The sequence below is a fragment of the Aquarana catesbeiana genome, linkage group LG03 (assembly GCF_042186555.1).
Source record: "Aquarana catesbeiana isolate 2022-GZ linkage group LG03, ASM4218655v1, whole genome shotgun sequence".
In the NCBI taxonomy this organism is placed as follows: Eukaryota; Metazoa; Chordata; class Amphibia; order Anura; family Ranidae; genus Aquarana; species Aquarana catesbeiana.
Genome location: NC_133326.1, coordinates 598,800,286 through 598,819,911, shown reverse-complemented (window position 1 = coordinate 598,819,911; position 19,626 = coordinate 598,800,286). Strand labels below are relative to the sequence as shown.

Here is a 19,626-nt window from a genome sequence, read left to right as displayed (position 1 = left end):
CTTCTCTACAGGCTTATGAGAGTCTCCCTAAACTTTATTTTTTGTTTTATCCAGAAACAATTCTAGTACTAATACAAGGATTACTACCCTTGCTTCTAGAGTAGACAAAGGATTCTGTTTTTTGTTTTACAAGGGTTGGTTAGATTTTTAAATAATATAACGATTTGGGCAGTGTGGTGTCCACACCTTTCTATCCCTTCCCTACATATGGGGTTTGTATGCAAAGATTTTAAAGTACCCTTCAGTTTCCTTCTACCCTTTTATCCATTTACATTTGTACCATGAGATCTCAGACATATTTGGATATCTTCTTTGGAGGTTTGCTATCTGTCAGTTATTGCGCTATCTTTTTGATTATCTCCCTTTTTTATTCTCCTGGACATACTTTATATTTCCAAGTATCGTTTATTAGACTTTAGCACTTACTGTAGCTGTCCAAACAGATTTTAATTATTGGACTTATTTTGAGTAATTTTACTCTTGAGGCTTGCCCCAGTAAATCTTTTGTTTTTATAACCACCTTAGTGCTCTTGTTCAGTTCTTTTGTTTGGTATGCTGTTCCACTATTTTTGTTGGATGCTTCCTTGGCCCTTCATTCAATGATTGAGGCTCATGGCTTCTTTTGGTTGCTCTGCCTTCCCTTAGGATTTTCTCAGTCCTGGCGGACCAGGTTGATCCTAGGTGTCCTCCTCTTAGCAAAGTTCATTCTTTGCCTCCTTTTTGACGAATTAATTAATTTGATACATCTGCAGTATGATTCTGTTGAATCGCTTAATGGCTTTTACCCACCCTTTAGCTGGACTGCTTTTGGATATCCTGGGTAATAATTTCTACAATTCTTGTGTCCCTCAATGGATGATAAATAAACCAAGGTTTTTGTACTTGTTGTAAAATCTGTTTCTTGAAGGCTCCTGAGGGACACAGGTCCGTCTCTCTGGATTATCGGCCTTATGTACTGCTTGCTCATAAAACTGAGGCATAATGGTTGGAGGTGGGGTTATAAGGAAAGTTGATATTTACGGTCTCTCTACTTTCAATCACTGATGCAGAGCAGGAGTTCTGACATCCTAATCTAAATGCTTTTTCTGGGCCAATAACTGATAAAGTATTGAACCCATCGACAGCCATGCAGCTATAGTTGGAGGTGAGTAGTAACCGTTCCTTTAGTTGCCAAGTGCATTTATTTTCTTTGGCTGTTGTGTTAGGCCCTATTCATACTTGTGCGACCTGAAAGTTGTGCGATTTTGCCGTGACTTGAAGCAATGCCTGTGTAATCTTGAGGTCTATGGACCTCACGTCGCATCAAAGTAGTGCTGTTATTTGAAGTTGCACAGATATGAATGGTACTTAATGGAAATCATGGGGTACGACTTGTCATGTGACTTTGCAGTCTTAAGTTGCACAAGTGTGAAAGGGGCCTAAATTGGCAATTTTAATACCCCCTAAATCAGCTATTAGATACATATACCCCTGGCCTCGCAGTCTGCGGTTCTTGGTGCAGTCATGTAGCAGAAAGTCAAGATTTGCATACATTTAGAAAGATGCTGTACTTTACTTTTGCAGACACCTTTGTGCACCTGCTTTAGTATAGAACTTGATTTGAATGTTTCTTTTGAGGTGTTCTAATGCGGCTTTTTTTTTTTTTTTCCCTGCCACTAGGTAAAACTGGATTTTGTGGCTCCAGCCACCGGAACACACAATTATACGTTGTACTTTATGAGCGATGCTTACATGGGCTGTGACCAGGAGTACAAGTTCAGTGTAGATGTGAAAGAGGCAGAGAGCGACAGTGACTCTGATTAAGATCTTTCATCGTTTGCCTTTGTGGGGGAGTAAATGCCAACTGTTCTATTAGTGTTTGTCATTGCATACCAATACCTTGTGTGGGCAATTGTAGGCACAGTACAGATTGTTGTAAATAGAAACTTTTAAATGTGATATTACTGTGACAGCAGGTAATATGGATGGAGTAGCTCAGTGCTATTATTAATAGTAACAGAAGTTTGACTCTTGTTTTCTTTCTGTGCAAAAGTATAAAATAAACTTTTTTGTTACATGTTCTTGAGTTTTATTTTCTCACCACATGCATGTCTTAAAGCAGTAGTAAACCACCCCAAAATAAAAAATTAGGCCCCCTGCAGTGTTATGCCATAATTTGCTAGTATGCACCGCATGATTGTATATTCTGACAAGACTTGCATGCACACAGAGCCCTCCAGCCCAGCGCTTTCATCTTCACCAGGTCTTCTTTCCGACTGTATGAATTGTCAGAGCCACGATGACGTCACTACCAAACATGCACTCATGAGCTCTGAAGGCACGGCACAGGTATGCCATCCTCTTCAGAGCGCATACACCAGTGACATCACTAGCTGCATCCCGTGTGAATATCTGCTAAACAGTGCAAGTTTAGGAGATATTCACGGTACCTAGAGGTAAGCCTTAGTATAGGATTACCTATATTAAGTTAAAAAGTGGGCTTTACATCCACTTTAACCCCTTCACGCCTAAGGGTAAAAACTTTGACGTGTTAGTAAAACTACATATAACTACTTTGTAACCCAGGGATTGCCTGTAGTCCACAAACGGGGGGAGATAACAGGAAGTGAGAGGAAATCTATTTTTAAAAATGAATATGTATATTTCTTACTACTACCAGAACCTTCCCCCAAAGAACAACCCAAAATAAATTCTGCTCCTAATGATCGCAGGGATACCACATATGTGTATGTTGTTTGTATCCACAGCATAACCCAGAAACAATAGTGCATTTTTAAATATATACACACACATCTACCTGAAACACACTGATACTAATTTAAAAAAAAAAAAAAAAAAAAAATCTATATATAAATTTTTTTTTTTTTTTGACTCAAACACTAACCCTGGCACTGACCTAGATGTAGGTATTTTTTTTATTCTCTGCAATGTATCTCTCTCCTCTGTTCAGAGAGAAAACACAGGTGGGGGGTTCAAGCACAAAGACAGACATGCATTTAAGAGGCCTAATGGGAAAAAAAAAAAAAGTAAAGTCCAGTGGGGCCACATATTTGCATACGCTTGGCCCCAAGGGCCAACACACAAGCTGTATTTGGAATGGTGATCATAATAAAATAACTTTTTCCTTGATACTGCACTTTATGCAATACTAATCCTCTACACCAATTAGAATTAGGGGAGCTGTTTTCCGAGTGCGTCAATCTGTACCCAAAGATGTCTAGGTTTTAGAAAAAAAAAAAATGTCAGCAGCTTACAACAATGAGGTAAACATTTTAATAATATTAAAACAGCACACTGTTATAGACTCTTTAAGAAACACTGGGCTTCATGTTTTCTGAACAAATACAATATTAAAGTGATAATAATCTTGTTATACCAACCTCCTTGGATTTCTATTAAAGATCAGCACAACCCACAATAGATTCTGCTCTGGTTGGAGTAAAGCATGACTTAAAATTTCTCATTTGTTCTTCCTACTTTAAGGAAGCTGAGTGATGTGATAAACAGCTCTCCTCTGCCTTCTCCATGTACTGCTATGAAGCAAAAACATTTGGACACAGGTTACAGCCATGTGCCTTGTCTCCACAGCTGGAGACAACAGGTAAACCAGCTACTTGGCCATGCTGACCATATATCACAGCTGTAGCTGAGTGATGCAAGACCTTTTCATTCTGCTTCTGGAAAATAGGAGTTGAGTTTTGCATCACCACTCTAAAAGTGGGTAAACTGATTTTGTGCATAGTTGCTCTCTGAAAGCATACAGCTGTTTTATTCTGGGCTAGCTTCAGTTTTCATAAGGAATGCTAGATCTTGAAAATGCACCACATAGAGCAGTCATAATTCAAATGATTACTAAAAGGAAATTCTTATCAACCCAGCAAGTGTTTTTCAAAGCCAAGCAACTGTATGCTGCATTTTAACTAATGTGGATTCTTTGTTTCAGACACAAACTGGGTGTGAAATAATTAGTCACCTAAACCTGATTGTCAGTTATTCTGGTCGCTGGTACTGCCAGAATGCCATATCTCCATCATCACTACAGGATGCCAAAAGCCCAGGTTCCTTAGGATGCCATGCTACGCAGTTGACATCCTGAGCGTGGGCTCGCGGCATGTGGGCTGTCAGAGAAAAATTTGGTTGCATGGGATCAGAGCCTGCGTCTTCTTCAAATATCCGTATGGCATCATCTCCACAAGCTGAGGCAAGAGAACCAGTCAGATGATTCCTGTATAGTACAAAGAATGAAAATATTCAGAACCAAAACCTAAGTATTTTTAAACATCTCAGTAAAAGGACCTGTTTTAGGAGGCTTACCAGCTAACATCATAGACTGTCCTGGTGTGGTACCCTGTCAGTGTGCATACACACTTCCAGCTTGGATCTTTTTTACTTCCACCTACAGGGAAAAAAAAAAAAAGGAATTTCAGAAAAACCAATAAGTAGAGCACCTGCAAAAATATGTAAAAAAAGAGCTGATGCCCCTCTAGGCTGGGAGGATTGAGCCACAAGCAGGATCAGGTTAGTTTGCATCTTTCCTATTTCGCAGCCCTAAACTGGTTGAATGAACTACACTTAATGAGGCACCATGTGACAAAGGCTACACTCCCTTGAATCATTTTACAGCTGAATACATCATAAAAAAGAAACTTCCACAAAAAAAAGCACTAAGATTAAATGTCTTTAATCTTTTTATGAAAGTATGTTAATGTGAACTTTGAAAGAATTATTCCCCCCATTGGTTCCACTGCTTATGTGTTTGACATGCCTGGGTTTCGATGATGATCATAAAGAGAAAAGGAAATGTTAGTTTTGTCAAACAGTAACATACTTTTCTGTCTTGTTTATTGAGGGACACAAGAATTCTGAAACCTTTGCCAGAGTGCAATCCTCCTTTAGATTGCAGCATACAAAAAACTAGAATTACCGTATTTATCGGCGTATAACACACCGGCGTATAACACGCACCTCAATTTAGGAGGGAATTTTAAGGAAAAAAAACTTTTAGGAGGGAAGTTGAAGGGAAAAAAAAAACTTACATTTAAATGCCCATTATTGCAGCCTTCCCAGTCCAGCCTTGCCCAGTGCAGCCTTCCCCAGTGTCCAGTCCAGCCTTGCCCCAGTCCAGTCTTGCTGAAGCCTGTGAGCTTCAAAATCGCCGTCCGCGATTTGAAAATGGCGCCGAAATACACAGAGCCGGTTCTCGGCGGCTCTCGTTTACTTTCGGTTCCACTCGGACGTTGAGCGGAGCTATCCGAAACTAGCCGAGTATACTCGGCTAGGTTCGGGCGGCGCTCGAGTGAAACCGAAAGCCGCCGAGAAGAGCCGAGGACCGGCACTGTGTATTTTGGCGCCGGCGGCGCCATTTTCAAATCGCGGTCAGCGATTTTTTAGTTCTGACAGGTCAGGATCACAGGGGATCGGCGTATAACACGCACCCGCGATTTTCCCCTGATTTTAAGGGGGAAAAAAGTGCGTGTTATACGCCAATAAATACGGTAGTTTCCAGTGTAACACACAACAAGCTAAGCTCTTTTTAACGTTACCTGTAGGCATAAAAGTCTCCAAAATACTTCTTCTGTACTAAGAAACTTACCTTGCTCCTCTTCAGCCTTAATCTGCCTCCATATGCGCAAAGTTTTATCATCACTACAGGTTGCCAGCTGCTCTCCGCTCTGATCAAATGCCAAGCTCCAAACTGTAGAGGTGTGACCCTCCAGGGTGGCACAACACACCCAGTCATCCTCCTCCTCTCTATACAACTTAACGGTGTCATCATAGCTGGCAGAAGCTAGAAGCTGAGGAAGACAGTAAATGAGATGCCTGCTTTCATTTTGTATAATCTGCACAACACACGCATTGCTAGAACAAGTTTTGTTGCTTTGGGAAGTACAATAATTATTTCGGAACTTTTTTCTATTTGAACCCCAATAGTAAAGAAGCAACCTTAATCTTTATCAGCATTAATTACTAAGTACATCTGGAACTCTATGGAAATGAGAATTGATTGAGAATGCTCAAAGCACCCTAAAACTCAGTAGCTGAAGGCAAATAGACCTCAGCCTTAGTAGCACAAAGATGTAATGAATAACGAACTATCATCTTATGAGTGTGCCAACAATGTCAACATTCCACCAAAAGCACAAAGCCTCTGCTTCATTTTAAAGTGATTGTTATTTTAAAAAAAAAAAACACACTTACTTGTCCAGCAGCCTGATCATCCTCTTCTGGGGTCCCCTGGCGGCGCTGGTAGCTCCTCCCCGTATCGTATAACCCCCTGGAAGAAGCACTCTCCTGGAGGGTTACCTTGCGGGCGCGCTCCCCTCAGGTGAGTAAAACAGGGGGGGGGGGCCCGGTCCCTAGAAGAAATTTTTTCACCTTAATGCAGGATGCATTAAGATGAAAAAACACAAGGATTTACAACCACTTTAACCAATGCCCATTTCCCAATCGTGATTTCATACAGTAAATGATGGATAGGAAAACACATCTTGGAGGAATCCCTTCCTTGCTCTCAGTCCTGGTCTAAGGCATTCTGCTCTGTACACTGCAGAAAGCAGACTGCAGACATCCTGAATGTCAACAAAGCAATGTCCACACTGGCTTGAGATTTTGACAGTTCTCCAGAACAGGAATACAAAAAGGCTCTGGATATATTTAGACTTTATCACTCACCTCCTGATGGGGGTGCCACACCACATGCTTCACATCTTGTGTGTGTGAATTAAGAACACTGACACATTCATATTCCTCTTCTTCATCCACTGGAGTAAACACAAATAAAGTTTGAGATCAACATACATAAGAGTTGAAAACAATTCATCTGACTAAAAAGACCAATTTAAAAAAAAAAAAAAAAAAAAAAAAAATTATATATATAATATTTTGTTTTACTTTCTGCTATAATACATATCCAAAAAAAATAAAAAAACAAATTTATTCATCAGTATAGGGCAATATGTATTCTGCTACATATTTTTGGTAAAAAAAAAAAAAATAATCACAATAAGCATATATTGATTGGTATGTGCAAAAATTATAGTGTCTACAAAATAGGGGATAGATTTATGGACATTTCTTTTTACTTTCTTTTACTGGTAATGGCAGCAATCTGCAATTTTTTAGTGGGACTGCGACATAACAGCAGACATTTCTGACCCCAAAGGACACTTTTTGGTGACCAGTGACATTACAGCGATCAGTGCTAAAAAAATAAAGACAAAAAAATGCACTGATCAATGTATAAATGACACTGGCAGGGAAGGAGTTAACTCCTTGATTGCCCCCCCTAGTGTTAACTGTGTTCCATGTGGGGGATAGACTTACTGTGACAACACAGAGATCACTGTTCCTGATCACTAGGAACAGCAGATCTCAGTGTTGTCTCCTGTCAGAACAGGGATCCACCTTGTTTACATAGGCAGATTCCCGTCCTGCCTCTGTGGAGCGATCGCGGGTTGCCAGCGGACTCCCGTGGGCATGCCGCCCACACTATGTTACAGGAAACGACGTATAAATACATGTACTGTGGTTGGTCGGCAAATGCTTAACAGACACATGGTTCTGTGCTTTCAGCAGAGTCCAATCAATAAGTATAAGATGGGTCAGTGGCCCTCATAGATCTTAGCTTATGTTCCTTGTTTGATGTGAAAAGAAAGATACTGACTGCTGATATAGCTCCTCTTGTCTGGTCCATGAGGAGGGTGTTGACAGAAATGGTCTGACCAATCAAAAAGGTCTGAAGAGCGGCCAATGGCAGGTCACAGGTTTATAGCCATGCAGCTGCCCTCCCACAGATGGAGTTTTTTTAGTTTGCATGGAAAATCAGATTGCAGCAGTATGACTGACTGGGCGCCCCATAGTAGCCCGGGATTGGGTCCTTGAATGAGCAACTTGGCTTTTGGTAGACTCAGCTGCAACCCATAGTTAGGAATCTTCCTCATTATCTAAGAGACACAGCTTTTGAAAATTGTGGATAGCGTTACATGGGAACTTGAGGACAGGTAGATTGTGTGTGACGTTTCCATCCTTTATTACTATATACCCCATGCTTTAGGTCTCGGAGCAGTCATCTTCTTTTTGGATCTTTACAGTAAATACTCTGCAGTCCATAAGGAGTATATTTTGGAATGCTTGGATTACCGATTGACCCACAATTTTTTTTCTCCTTCGATGATGTTTTCTACCTCCAAAGATGCAGAGCTGCTATGGGAGTTCGTTTTTCACCCTCTCTCACCAATCTCTACATGGGATAGTGGGAGAGGGTCTGCATCTTTGGAGATGGTAATCCTTTACACTGAAGCATAAAGTTGTACCGTCGGTACATAGATGATTTGTTGTTCATCTGTTTAGGTGACATTAATAGCTTGGATGAGCTTTTGGTTTATTTTAATGACAACGTGTTAAATTTGCGGTTCACTGGACAGATGAGCAGCAAATCCATCCCTTTCTTGGACGTCTCCCTCTCAGGTAGAGATAGTAGGATTACATCTAGCTTGTATAGGAAACCTCTGTAAGGAAATACACTTCTTCATGCTGGTAGCGAGGATGTGGATTTTGACAAAGAAAAAAAGGGATATGAGCAACAGGTTCTTTTCACTTGGGTACAATAGAGACACAGTTTATAGTGCAGTTAGATACTGTGGATACAATTCAGAGGAGTGCCCTCTTACAAGACAAAAAGAGAAGACAAGCGGCTGTAGGGGTCCCTGTATTCTCTACTCCATATAGTCTCAAATTCAGAAAGATGAGGATAATGGAACTACACATTTCTATTTTTAATGATGAGACTCATGCTAAAATTTTGTCTAAAGGATTTAAAACCGTGTCCCATTAGGCACCCACTCTGAGTAATGCCTTATCACCTAGCTATTTTAGCTCATGTAATACCAAAAAAGGATGGTTAGATTTTGTAGGCAATTACAAATGTGGGGCCAATAATTGCCCATGTTGCTCTCATATGATCGGGGGGGGGGCGGGGGAGAATCAGTTTCAATCCAACATTAGTGGTAGTAATTTTGGCATCAGAACTTTCTTAAATTGCAACACCAGGTACATCATTTATTTAATTATGTGGAATTCAATATGTTGGACGTACCATAAGAAGACTAAGGGACAGGTTGAAGGATCATGTTTATGATAAAGAAACATACCACGAATGTTGCAAAGCACTTCAATGAGGCTCATGATGGAGATACATCCCTACTACAGATACAGGCCAGAGAAAGTATTGACACCTAAGAGAGTAGGGAGACCGTTTTCGAATTCTGTGTAAACATGAAGTATTTTGGATCTTCACTTTACAGACCAGAACTCCCAACGGTTTCAACTTTGAGTGGGATCGGACACATTTTGATAGCTAAATGGTAAATCAGGGCCATTTTTTTTTTTTTTTTGGTGGGGGTGGTAATATCTAGCTTTGTTTACTTCTTTAGCAAGACCAGCGAACAGATTTAATTCTAGCAATAATCTAAACCTGTTTTAGGTGTGTGTGTGTGTGTGTGTGTGTGTGTGTGTATATATATATATATAAAAAATTTTTAATTTATTCTTTTGTGCATATATTCTCCACAATTTTGCATGTAGGTTTGAAGCTTGAGATAATGGTTGCAGTTGATTGTGCACACCTGTTTCACCGTTCAATATTAAGATAGAGAGAGAGTGTACAGACTGCATTGTTTTGTGGTATTGATAAAGCACAAACTATCGTGTGAAACGCATCTACCTATCTTATCAGCACTGGTTGTCTTTATGGATTTTGTACAGGAATAAAGCCGTTTTTCAATCCTTTGTGTTGTCGCAGCAGTGTGAACATAGCCTAAAACTCTGACACTAATCTATATCAAACCCAAACCCCTTATCTAGCTATTTTTCCTTTGCTTTCTTTATTCTTTTCCCACACACTTTTCTTTGTTTTTTTATTTTTCTTCTTGCTAAAGGGGAAAAGTGTAGATACAATGGGGTTTATTTACTAAAGCTGTAGAGTGTAAAATCAGACTCACTTCTGCATAGAAACCAAAAACCTGGAAGATGATTATTTCTATGCAGAAATGAGCCTGATTTTGCATGCTCCAGCTTTAGTAAATAAACTCCAATGCATTTTTTTCTCCATTCAGCACAAACACATTGGCATATATATGATAAAGACCCACTTCCAGGAGGCCGCATATATGCATACAATCATCGGGAAGGGGGCTAAACAGTAACTGTGACTTTCATTTGCTAATATACGTTTTGCACTTTGGTAATAAATACCCTTTAAGGATAAGAGGATTCCAGTATGCCTGTGTCCCTAGTGGAGTCCACTGACTCTGCAATGATCGCACTCCAAAGAAGTGAAGGTGGTGGGGGGTATATCCATTTACAGCACACTAAATATACTGCTCAAAGAGCAGAGTGTACACAGAAAGGGGTATGCACAACACATAGCACATGCATCACTCTAAGTGCAATGCATACAAAACACAGCATGTGTGCAAACAATACACAACATGGAACACATACCACCTACAGAATACACAGAACAGGGGGTATGCGGTATACACAATTTAACTGTGCATTTTTAACACCCCCCCAAATCCTAAGTCGAAGGATGGATTCACAATTGAAACGGATGTGGCTCGCAGCAGGGGTCCGGTGCGTCCCTGTTCTCTGTCTCAGGGACGAAATAGGCCCGAATTTTTGCCTGAATTTGGACCTGAAACTGAGCCAAAGACACACAGGACCTCCGTGCAATCCGCTCTGAAGCCACCCTGAAGATGTGAGAGCCAGGCACATTCTCCTGTCATGTGAACTGGATGTAGGGAAACTGCATCCAATTCGCATGTGTGAGCCCAGCCTGAAGGAGCCCTTACTTGGTAACCTACAGTAAAATTGTTTCTATTGAGTGTTAATTAATATGTTGGCCATAAATACAGTCCTTCAGAACATGATTACATTTAGTTCTGATAAATATGGTTGCACAAAATGGCAGCTACACAGTTTCTTCAAAGCATACAGATGACTAAAAAAGACAACATACTGTACATATAAATTGCTATGCCTGTGGGACCTTTTATGTATATTGTACTGCACCATACTTATACAGCCATCTTTAATGAACTCTCTTAATGATAAAATAAAACTGGAGCACATATTGCTGTCTACACGGCCATGTTGACTAAATATTTGTGCATGCAAAATCATCATTCTCCCTGGGAAAGCCATATGGGGCCATTGCACACCAACATGCGGTACCTTAAAGATGGCTGCATGTCTAGTGCAGCCACAGAGTTACACCGACTCACCGTATTTCTGAAGCTTTACACTATTAAACCCAGCAAACTAATACTAAATTTTAAAAACAGAACTCCAGGATCTAACTATTTTTGCGATTTCTGATCCTCTCCCTAAGCCCCTGTTCACACCGGTGCGACTTGTCATGCAATTTGACAGTTCCAAATCACATGACAAGTCGCACCCCATTTCCGGCAATGGAACCATTCATATCGCCGCGACTCATGGTGCAATTATGAAAACAGTTCCTGCACTACTTTTTACTGATTTCATTCTGACTTGCATAGACTTCTGTTAAATGAAGTCACAAGCTGCAATGAAATCGGCAGTGCAAATCGCATTGATGTGCGGCTTTGAATTTGCGCAATTTCAAAGCCGCACTGGTGTGAACCAGCGCTAAGTTCTCTAGAACTGCTGACAGTTTAAATGACAGTGCCTTACTTTTTTGTAATCCATGAGCTTCAGCCCCAGTGCTTTCATATTTCCTTAGGAAAAAAGTACTCGCTCCTGGTGCCGGACTTGCTCTTTCACTCTACATCACATCCGAGCAGGGAATGGGGACTACATTTCCCACAATGCAAAGGGAAATGAGTCAGCATGGGCAGTGAACTAGAGGAAGAGTGGAGGGTCGGAGCTAGCGCTAATAGCTGTATCTGTTATCCTGAGAGGTAGCGTGCACAGAGAAGTGGAGGGCGGAGCTGAAGCTCAGGGCTGCATTTGCTATGCAGTGGGCAGCTTAGATAAGGGGTCTAGCACTACGAGTGCGCCCACTACAGTGAGCAGGGACGTAATTACATCTTTGCTCACTGTAAAGAACTACAGCGGGGCAGAGACAAGACCGGTGGCCAGGGAGATACAAAGCATAGTGGCCACCGGTCTTACCAAAAACAGATGTCAGAGGGATTCAAATAATGCACCTTGGATTTCTCACAGCGGGGATAGAAACAAAAGCAGCACATTGCACTAAGGTATGACAGCACCAATACTGCCAGCTAATAAATGTTCTGCCCGGAGTTCTGGTTTAATATTTGAAATATGCCTTCCAAGAAACAACACACTTTGCTTATATTTTTGGAGCACATTTTTGTCACCACATTAACAGGTTGCATTAATCAGCAAATAAATTACTGACTAACCCTACAGGTCAAACAGGCTCACCTTCCCACACCCAGACACTCTTGTCACGGCTACATGTGGCCAGAAGATTTCCTGAAGGTGCCCAGGCCACAGATTTGACCTCATTTTCATGCCCCTCAAGGGTTGTAACAACCTAGAATGGGTAAAGTAAGGAATATTTAAACCGGACAACTATCCTTTTAATCAGATACTTATGGTCCCTTTTGTTTAACCCTAATTTTTGCCCACCTCAAACTCCTCTTTCTTCTTTATCCAGATGCAGGTGGTGGCATCAAAGCTGGCAGAAGCAAGGTAGTTACCACAAGGTGACCATGACACTTTTCTTACAGTACGCTGGTGCCCATCACCAAGGACTGATTTGCATACCCAGTTACCATCTGCACAACAAAAAGCAAAAGAATTTGTGTAGGGGAAAAAAAAAAAAAAAAAAAAAAACACACACGACAACAATCAAAGCCAGTCTGGATAGGAAAATGCAGTTTGTTATATGCATTTGTCTGTATTAGAAAAAAAAAAACCCAGAACTTTAAAATAAAATTGTTAATCTTTTTATATGTTGCGCGATATTTGCACAACTGCTTAACAAACCTATAGCACTTTTAGGCAGGGGGGCGTATGCCGCCGGAAACCCGGCTCTCCTGTGATTATACACAGCGGATGCCGATCAGCGGGCGCCTGCCAAAAGATGACCAGCAGCCACAGCTGCCGGGAAGACACAGGACAGAGCCCTGCCTATGTAAACAAGGCAGAGCTCTGTCCTGTCAGCGAGGAAGTAATGGATTTTCTTTCCTGGGGAGATACTGTTTTTGCTTGCAAAGAATGTCAGAAAAAGGCCTGGTCAGCAAGCAATAAGATTTAAATTCTTCTGACCTCAAATTCCAGCCATAGTGTCCATTTCTATAGAAACTTAAATTTCCATCATCTCTATAGAAGAGTAATTCTTCCATTTTCAGAATTTCACATCACACCATTCTCCCAAATGAGGGAATATTCATTTTGTTCCAATGTTGCTGAGGTATCGTTGTCCACATAAAATTTTAGTATAGATTTTAGCTTTCTAAAGTGAATTTGAAGTAAAACTACAATACCAGTTCTGGAGTCATTTTGATTTTTTCTTGTTATAATATTGTGTAATTGAAAGACTTTTCCCCAAAATAGGCAGATCTTTTCACAATCCTACCATATATGGACCAGTGGGCCTACTTTTATTTGACATCTCCAACATTTATCTCATCTTTGGAAACGGTTTATGTAAAAGATGAGGTGACCCACAGTGCATACGGAAAGTATTCACAACGCTTCACGTTTCCAAATTTTGTTATGTTACAGCCTTATTCCAAAATGGATTAAATACATTATTTTCATCAGAAATCTACAAACAATACCCCATAATGATAACGTGAAAGAAGTTTGTTTGAAATCTTTGCCAATTACAGCCTCAAGTCTTTTTGGAGTTTGATGCTACAAGCTTGGCACACCTATTTTTGAGCAGTCTCTCCCATTCTTCTTTGCTGGACCTCTCAAGCTCCATCAGGTTGGATGGGGAGCATCGGTGCACAGCCATTTTCAGATCTCTCTAGAGATGTTCGAACGGTTTTGAGTCTGGGCTCTGGCTGGGCCACTCAAGGATATTCACAGAGTTGTCCCATAGCCACTCCTTTTTTATGTGTGCTGTGTGCTTGGAGTCGTTGTCCTGTTGGAAGATGAACCTTCGCCCCGGTCTGAGGTCGAGCGTTCTAGAGCAGGTTTTCATCAAGGATGTCTGTACATTTCTGCATTCATCTTTCCCTCGATCCTGAATAATCTCCCAGTACCTACCGCTGAAAAACATCCCCACAGCATGATACTGCCACCACCATGTTTCACTGTAGGGATGGTATTGGTCAGGTTTTGAGCGGTGTCTGGTTTCCTCCAGACATGATGCTTGCCAAAGAGTTCAATCTTTGTTCCATCAGACCAGAGAATTTTGATTCTCATTGTGTGAGAGTCCTTCAGGTGCCTTTTGGCAAACTGTGGGCAGGCTGTCATGTGCCTTTTACTGAGGAGTGGCTTCTGTCTGGTCACTCTACCATACAGGCCTGACTGGTGGAGTGCTGCAGAGATGGTTGTTCTTCTGGAAGGTTCTGCTCTCTCCACAGAGAAACGCAGGAGCTCTGTCAGAGTGACCAGCATGTTCTTGGTCACCTCCCTGACTAAGGCCCTTCTCCCCAATCGCTCAGTTTGGCCATGGCCCGCTCTAGGAAGAGTCCTGGTGGTTCCAAACTTCTTCCATTTAGGGCCACTGCGCTCATTGAGACCTGTGTAGGTAGAGAATTTCTGCACCCTTCCCCACATCTGTGCCTCGATACAATCCTGTCTCTGAGGTCTACAGACAATGAATGGCCTGGTTTGTGCTCTGACATGCACGGTCAACGGTGGGACCTTATATAGACAGGTGTGTGCCCTGCCAAATCATGTCCAATCAACTGAATTTACCATAGGTGGACTCCAATCAAGTTGTAGAAACATCTCAGGGATGATCAGTGGATGCACCTGAGCTCAATTATGAGTGTCATGGCAAACGCTGTGAATACTTATGTACATGTGATTTTTTTTGTTTTTTATTTTTAATAAGTTTGCAAAGATTTCAAACAAACTTCTTTCACGATGTCATTATGGGGTATTGTTTGTAGAATTTTGAGGAAAATAATGAATTTAATCAATTTTGGAATAGTGCTGTAACATAACAAAATGTGGAAAAAGTGAAGCGCTGTGAATACTTTCCAGTTGCACAATATACCATGTTGTCAATAATCTAAAGTTCCTTTCTGGACCATAAATTGAAAGGGCCACAGCTGTTTTCTAGGCGGATAAAGGAAATACCACCTCATGTCATTTTAGAGCTGACTAGACCATAAAATGTTTTCAATTTGCTGACATTTATAACATAGAAGAGTTTATTTTCACCTAGTATAATATACTTCCATTACTCATAGATAAAACAAACTCACCTTCTTTGCCCCAGATACGGATAATTTTATCCCCACCACAGGAAGCCAGGAGAGTTCCAGATGGATTCCATGCTAGGAACCAGCAGCGGGACTCAGGGTGGGCAGTAACTCGAGCCAGCAGGGTCAGTGTGTCCTTCATCCTAAATCACACCTGTGAAAGGTAAGGTGGCGCTGTACAACACATGACTAATATTTTGCCTCTTTATAAATATTTATTACTATGATATACAGTACTGTGCAAAAGTTTTGGGCAGGCGTGAAAAAATGCTGTAATTTAAAAATGCTTTTAAAACTAGAAGTGTTAAGTTTATTAATTAAAATGAAAAGTAAATAAACAGAAAAGAAAACCAAATCAAAATTTGGTGTGCCCACCCTTTGTCTTCAAAACAGCATCAATTCTTCTAGGTACACTCAATTAGTTTTTGAAGGAACTCAGCAGGTGGGTTGTTCCACAGATCTTCTGTGGATGTAGGCTGTCTCAAAGCTATCGGTCTCTTCATAAGATCCCAGACAGGCTCAAAGATGTTGAGATCAGGGCTCTGTGTGGGCCAAACCACCACTTCCAGGACTCCTTGTTCTTCTTTACACCAAGATAATTCCTAATGGCACGGTATGGCATAATGGATAAGTATCTGCCTGTATTTCTCAGCATTGAGGACACCATTGATCCTGACCAAATTTCCAACTCCATTTGCAGAAATGCAGCCCCAAACTTGCAAGGCGCCTCCATCATGCTTCATTGATACCTGCAGACACTCATTATTGTACCGCTCTCCAGCAAGCAAACTGCCTCCTGCTACAGCCAAATATTTCAGATTTTCACTCATCAGTCCAGAGTGCCTGCTGCCATTTTTCTGCACCCCAGTTCTTATGTTTTTGTGCAGAGTTGAATCACATAGCCTTGTTTCCACGTGTTATGCATGAAAACAGAGGTGTGTGATTGGCCACAAATGTATTCTGCAACAGGACAATATCCCCAAACCTGCAGCCAATGTCATTAAGAACTAGCTTCAGTGTAAAACAACAAGAAGTCCTGAAACCAGTGTTCATTTTGGGTTCAAATTTCGATTTAGTTTCAATCTTGACTAAAATTACATTTTAGGTTTAGTCATCTGCAATTGTTTTAGTTGTATTTAGTCGACTAAAATCTCCAGTACATTTTAGTTGCCCAAAATTGAATGGGTTTAGTTAAATTCTAGTGCATTATTTAAGTGTTTCTCTTGAATTTCCAAACCCCTGGAGTTAAAAAAAAAAAAAAAAAAAAAAAATTGAATGTGTTATTATTTATCGTATTAAAGTTTAAACAAAACTCACATACAGATTTAGCCATTCTGGATGGTCTGAGGAGCCTTTAATGCTGCACAGTGCTCTGGACAGTGGTCTGAGGAGGCCTTTAATGTACACAGTGCTCTGGACATGGACAGTCTGAGGAAGAGGCCTGTAATGCATTGCACACAGTACTCTGGATGGTGATCTAAAGATGCCTGTAATTAACAGTGCTTTGTGACGGTGGTCAGAGAAGTTTGTAAGGCAAAGTGCTCTGGACAGTGGTCTGAGGCCTGTAATGCTGCACAGTGCTCTGGATTGTGGTCTGAGGGATGGCCTGTAATGCTGCACAGTGCTCTGGATGCTGGTGGTCAGAGAAGGCCTATAATGCACACAATGCTCTGGATGGTGGTCTGAGGGGAGGCCTGTAATGTACACACTCACAGTGCTCTGCTCTGGACGGTCACGAGTCGGGACTCTATTCGGGAAGCCTGTAATGCACAGTGCTGCTCTGGACAGTGATCTGAGGAGCCCTGTAATGCTGCACAGTGCTGACTGCCAAGTAGTAACCATGCTACAAACTTGCTTGCTGGGAGCGGAAGCACTCACAGGCTCTACATAGGTGGAACTCAGAAGTTCATAAGGGTAAACATCCTTCCCACACATTTTCGTTTCGTTAACAAAAATGGAATTGATTTTTGTCATAGTTTTCGTCAGTGGACAAAAATGTGCTTCACTTTTCATTTAGTATACGTCACTGTAAAAAGGCAGCGGACGAAAATGTTGACGTTGACAAACTTGGAAGTGTTGGGTTGGCCAGCACAGAGCCCCGATCTCAGCATAATCGGCTCAGTCTGGGATTACATGGAGAGACAGAAGGATTTTAGGCAGCCTACATCCACAGAGGATCTGCAGATAATTCTCCAAGATGTTTGGATCAACCTACCTGCATCCCAGAGCCAGCAGCATATCAAAATCAATGACAGGCTAAAATATGCTTCACCATCACACAGCTGAACATTTTATGCACACCCGACATGTGGAATTTCTGCATTTGGGACACAAGCACCTATATGCAAGCACCTCTCAGATGCGTATGGCCAAAGAACATTTCAGCCTTTCATTAATTCTGACAGGTTGCTAGCAGTGAGCTGTGCACAACACTGTCCCAGGTTTTTACACTGTACGAGCAAATGCACCCCCGTGCATGAGGCAGTTGTAAGCTCCTCATTTATCCCCCTCTCATATTACATCTCTTCTTGTCCATACTCCCTGCCCACACTCACCCTCCACTTTATCAAAATGCCCCCATCCAAACTCACTTTACCTACAATCCCACATCGATTCTGATCCGCCACTCTGCCTACAATTCATGTCCATACTCACTCTCCACTCTGCAAACAATCCTTTGTCCATGTGCACAATTCACTCGTTCTACATTTACCCTCCACTCTGCTTCCATGTTCATCCTCTACACTCCCTCCTTCCATACTCACCCTCCACTCTACCCACAAAACATTATCCACAGCAATCCTCCACTCTGTCCACACTCCTCCAACTATACCAAATAATGGTGCAGCAAAATTAAAATTCTGAATGGAAACTGAAAATTCAGGATGCACTTGGCCGAAAACCAAAATGAACAGTTTCTAAAAATGTAATTGTATTATATTCAACTTTTTAACTATTATCATGGCCGAGTCCGGTGGGTGGGGGTCACGGCAGCATCATGCAAAAACAGCCAGGCACTGAAGCAGAGTAATAGCCGTGAAGGCAGAGCCATCCAGCAAAGAGACATGCCAATCCAGCAAAGAGACACCCCACAGAGCAAAGAGACAGTCACAAACATCCCAATAACAGAATGCTGTTTGATAAACTCATCTCTGTCCAGTCCTAGGCACACCGTCCCTCATCTCCATGTGTGCATACAGTATGGAGCAGCCAGGCTCGCAGGGCGGGCATGGGAATGTCAGCAGCGCCCTCACTGGACAGAGGAACCAAGGGTCTACAGGTTCATGCAACCTCTGATTGGCAGGGCATGTAGATGGTCAATAAGCAGTGAGTGGATGGGAGTGATGTACGTGGTGAAGGGAGGTGCCGGGTAGCATCCAGGGCAAGATACGGCAGTGTCTGCTATTTCAGAACATACTGTGTTGGCACCTTTTTTTTCTTCTATCCGCTAAATGCCGATCACCACATTTTCAGTGGCCGAATCAGTTTATTAATTCATCCCTAATACGAATCCTCCTCTCTAGCTACACCCCTCTGTTCATACTTGCCCTCCACTTTGGCAAATTCTTCATCTTTACTCTGCACTCTGTCCACACTCCCCTATCCATACTCACCCTCCACTGTCCACACTCACCCTCCACTGTGCAACACTCCCCTATCCATACTCACCCTCCACACTCACCCTCCACTGTCCACACTCACCCTCCACACTCACCCTCCACACTCACCCTCCACTGTCCACACTCACCCTCCACTGTGCAACACTCCCCTGTCCACACTCGCCCTCCACAACACTCCCCTGTCCACACTCGCCCTCCACAACACTCCCCTGTCCACACTCGCCCTCCACAACACTCCCCTGTCCACACTCGCCCTCCACAACACTCCCCTGTCCACACTCGCCCTCCACAACACTCCCCTGTCCACTCTCGCCCTCCACTCTTCAACACTCCCCTGTCCACTCTCGCCCTCCACTCTTCAACACTCCCCTGTCCACTCTCGCCCTCCACTCTGCAACACTCCTCTGTCCATACTCACCCTCGTCTCACGTTGGCCCCTCTCACACTTCCTGACTCAGGGACAGTCCTTAACTCTAGACACCTCCCTCTGTCGGTCAATGGGAGCACTACAGCATTACGCCAGTCTCTTCCTCCAACCACTAGAGGCCGGAGAATGCAAGCGATAAATATACCTTGAGTCAGCCATTTTTGATGAGACAAAATATTACAGG

The 19,626-nt window shown here is 42.1% G+C and overlaps 2 protein-coding genes across 2 annotated transcripts in view; one reads left to right on the top strand and one right to left on the bottom strand.

The window, feature by feature from the left end:
- The window catches only part of SNRNP200 (small nuclear ribonucleoprotein U5 subunit 200), an 82,960-nt gene extending 80,904 nt beyond the window's left edge, over positions 1 to 2,056 (top strand). The window contains exon 45 of the mRNA XM_073622059.1: positions 1,660 to 2,056. Coding sequence (XP_073478160.1) covers positions 1,660 to 1,803 — 144 coding nt within the window. The 3' untranslated portion in view covers positions 1,804 to 2,056. The remainder of the gene's footprint in view (positions 1 to 1,659) is intronic.
- A 1,194-nt stretch (positions 2,057 to 3,250) lies between these two features.
- Positions 3,251 to 19,586, bottom strand: CIAO1 (cytosolic iron-sulfur assembly component 1). The gene is made up of 8 exons (XM_073622060.1): positions 19,434 to 19,586; positions 15,399 to 15,549; positions 12,637 to 12,785; positions 12,430 to 12,541; positions 6,673 to 6,761; positions 5,594 to 5,795; positions 4,315 to 4,396; positions 3,251 to 4,225 (listed from the first exon to the last, which is right to left on the bottom strand). The coding sequence occupies exons 2-8, from the start codon at positions 15,535 to 15,537 to the stop codon at positions 3,991 to 3,993; spliced, it is 1,008 nt and encodes a 335-aa protein (XP_073478161.1). The 5' UTR covers positions 15,538 to 15,549; positions 19,434 to 19,586; the 3' UTR covers positions 3,251 to 3,990.
- Between the last annotated feature and the right edge of the window lie 40 nt (positions 19,587 to 19,626).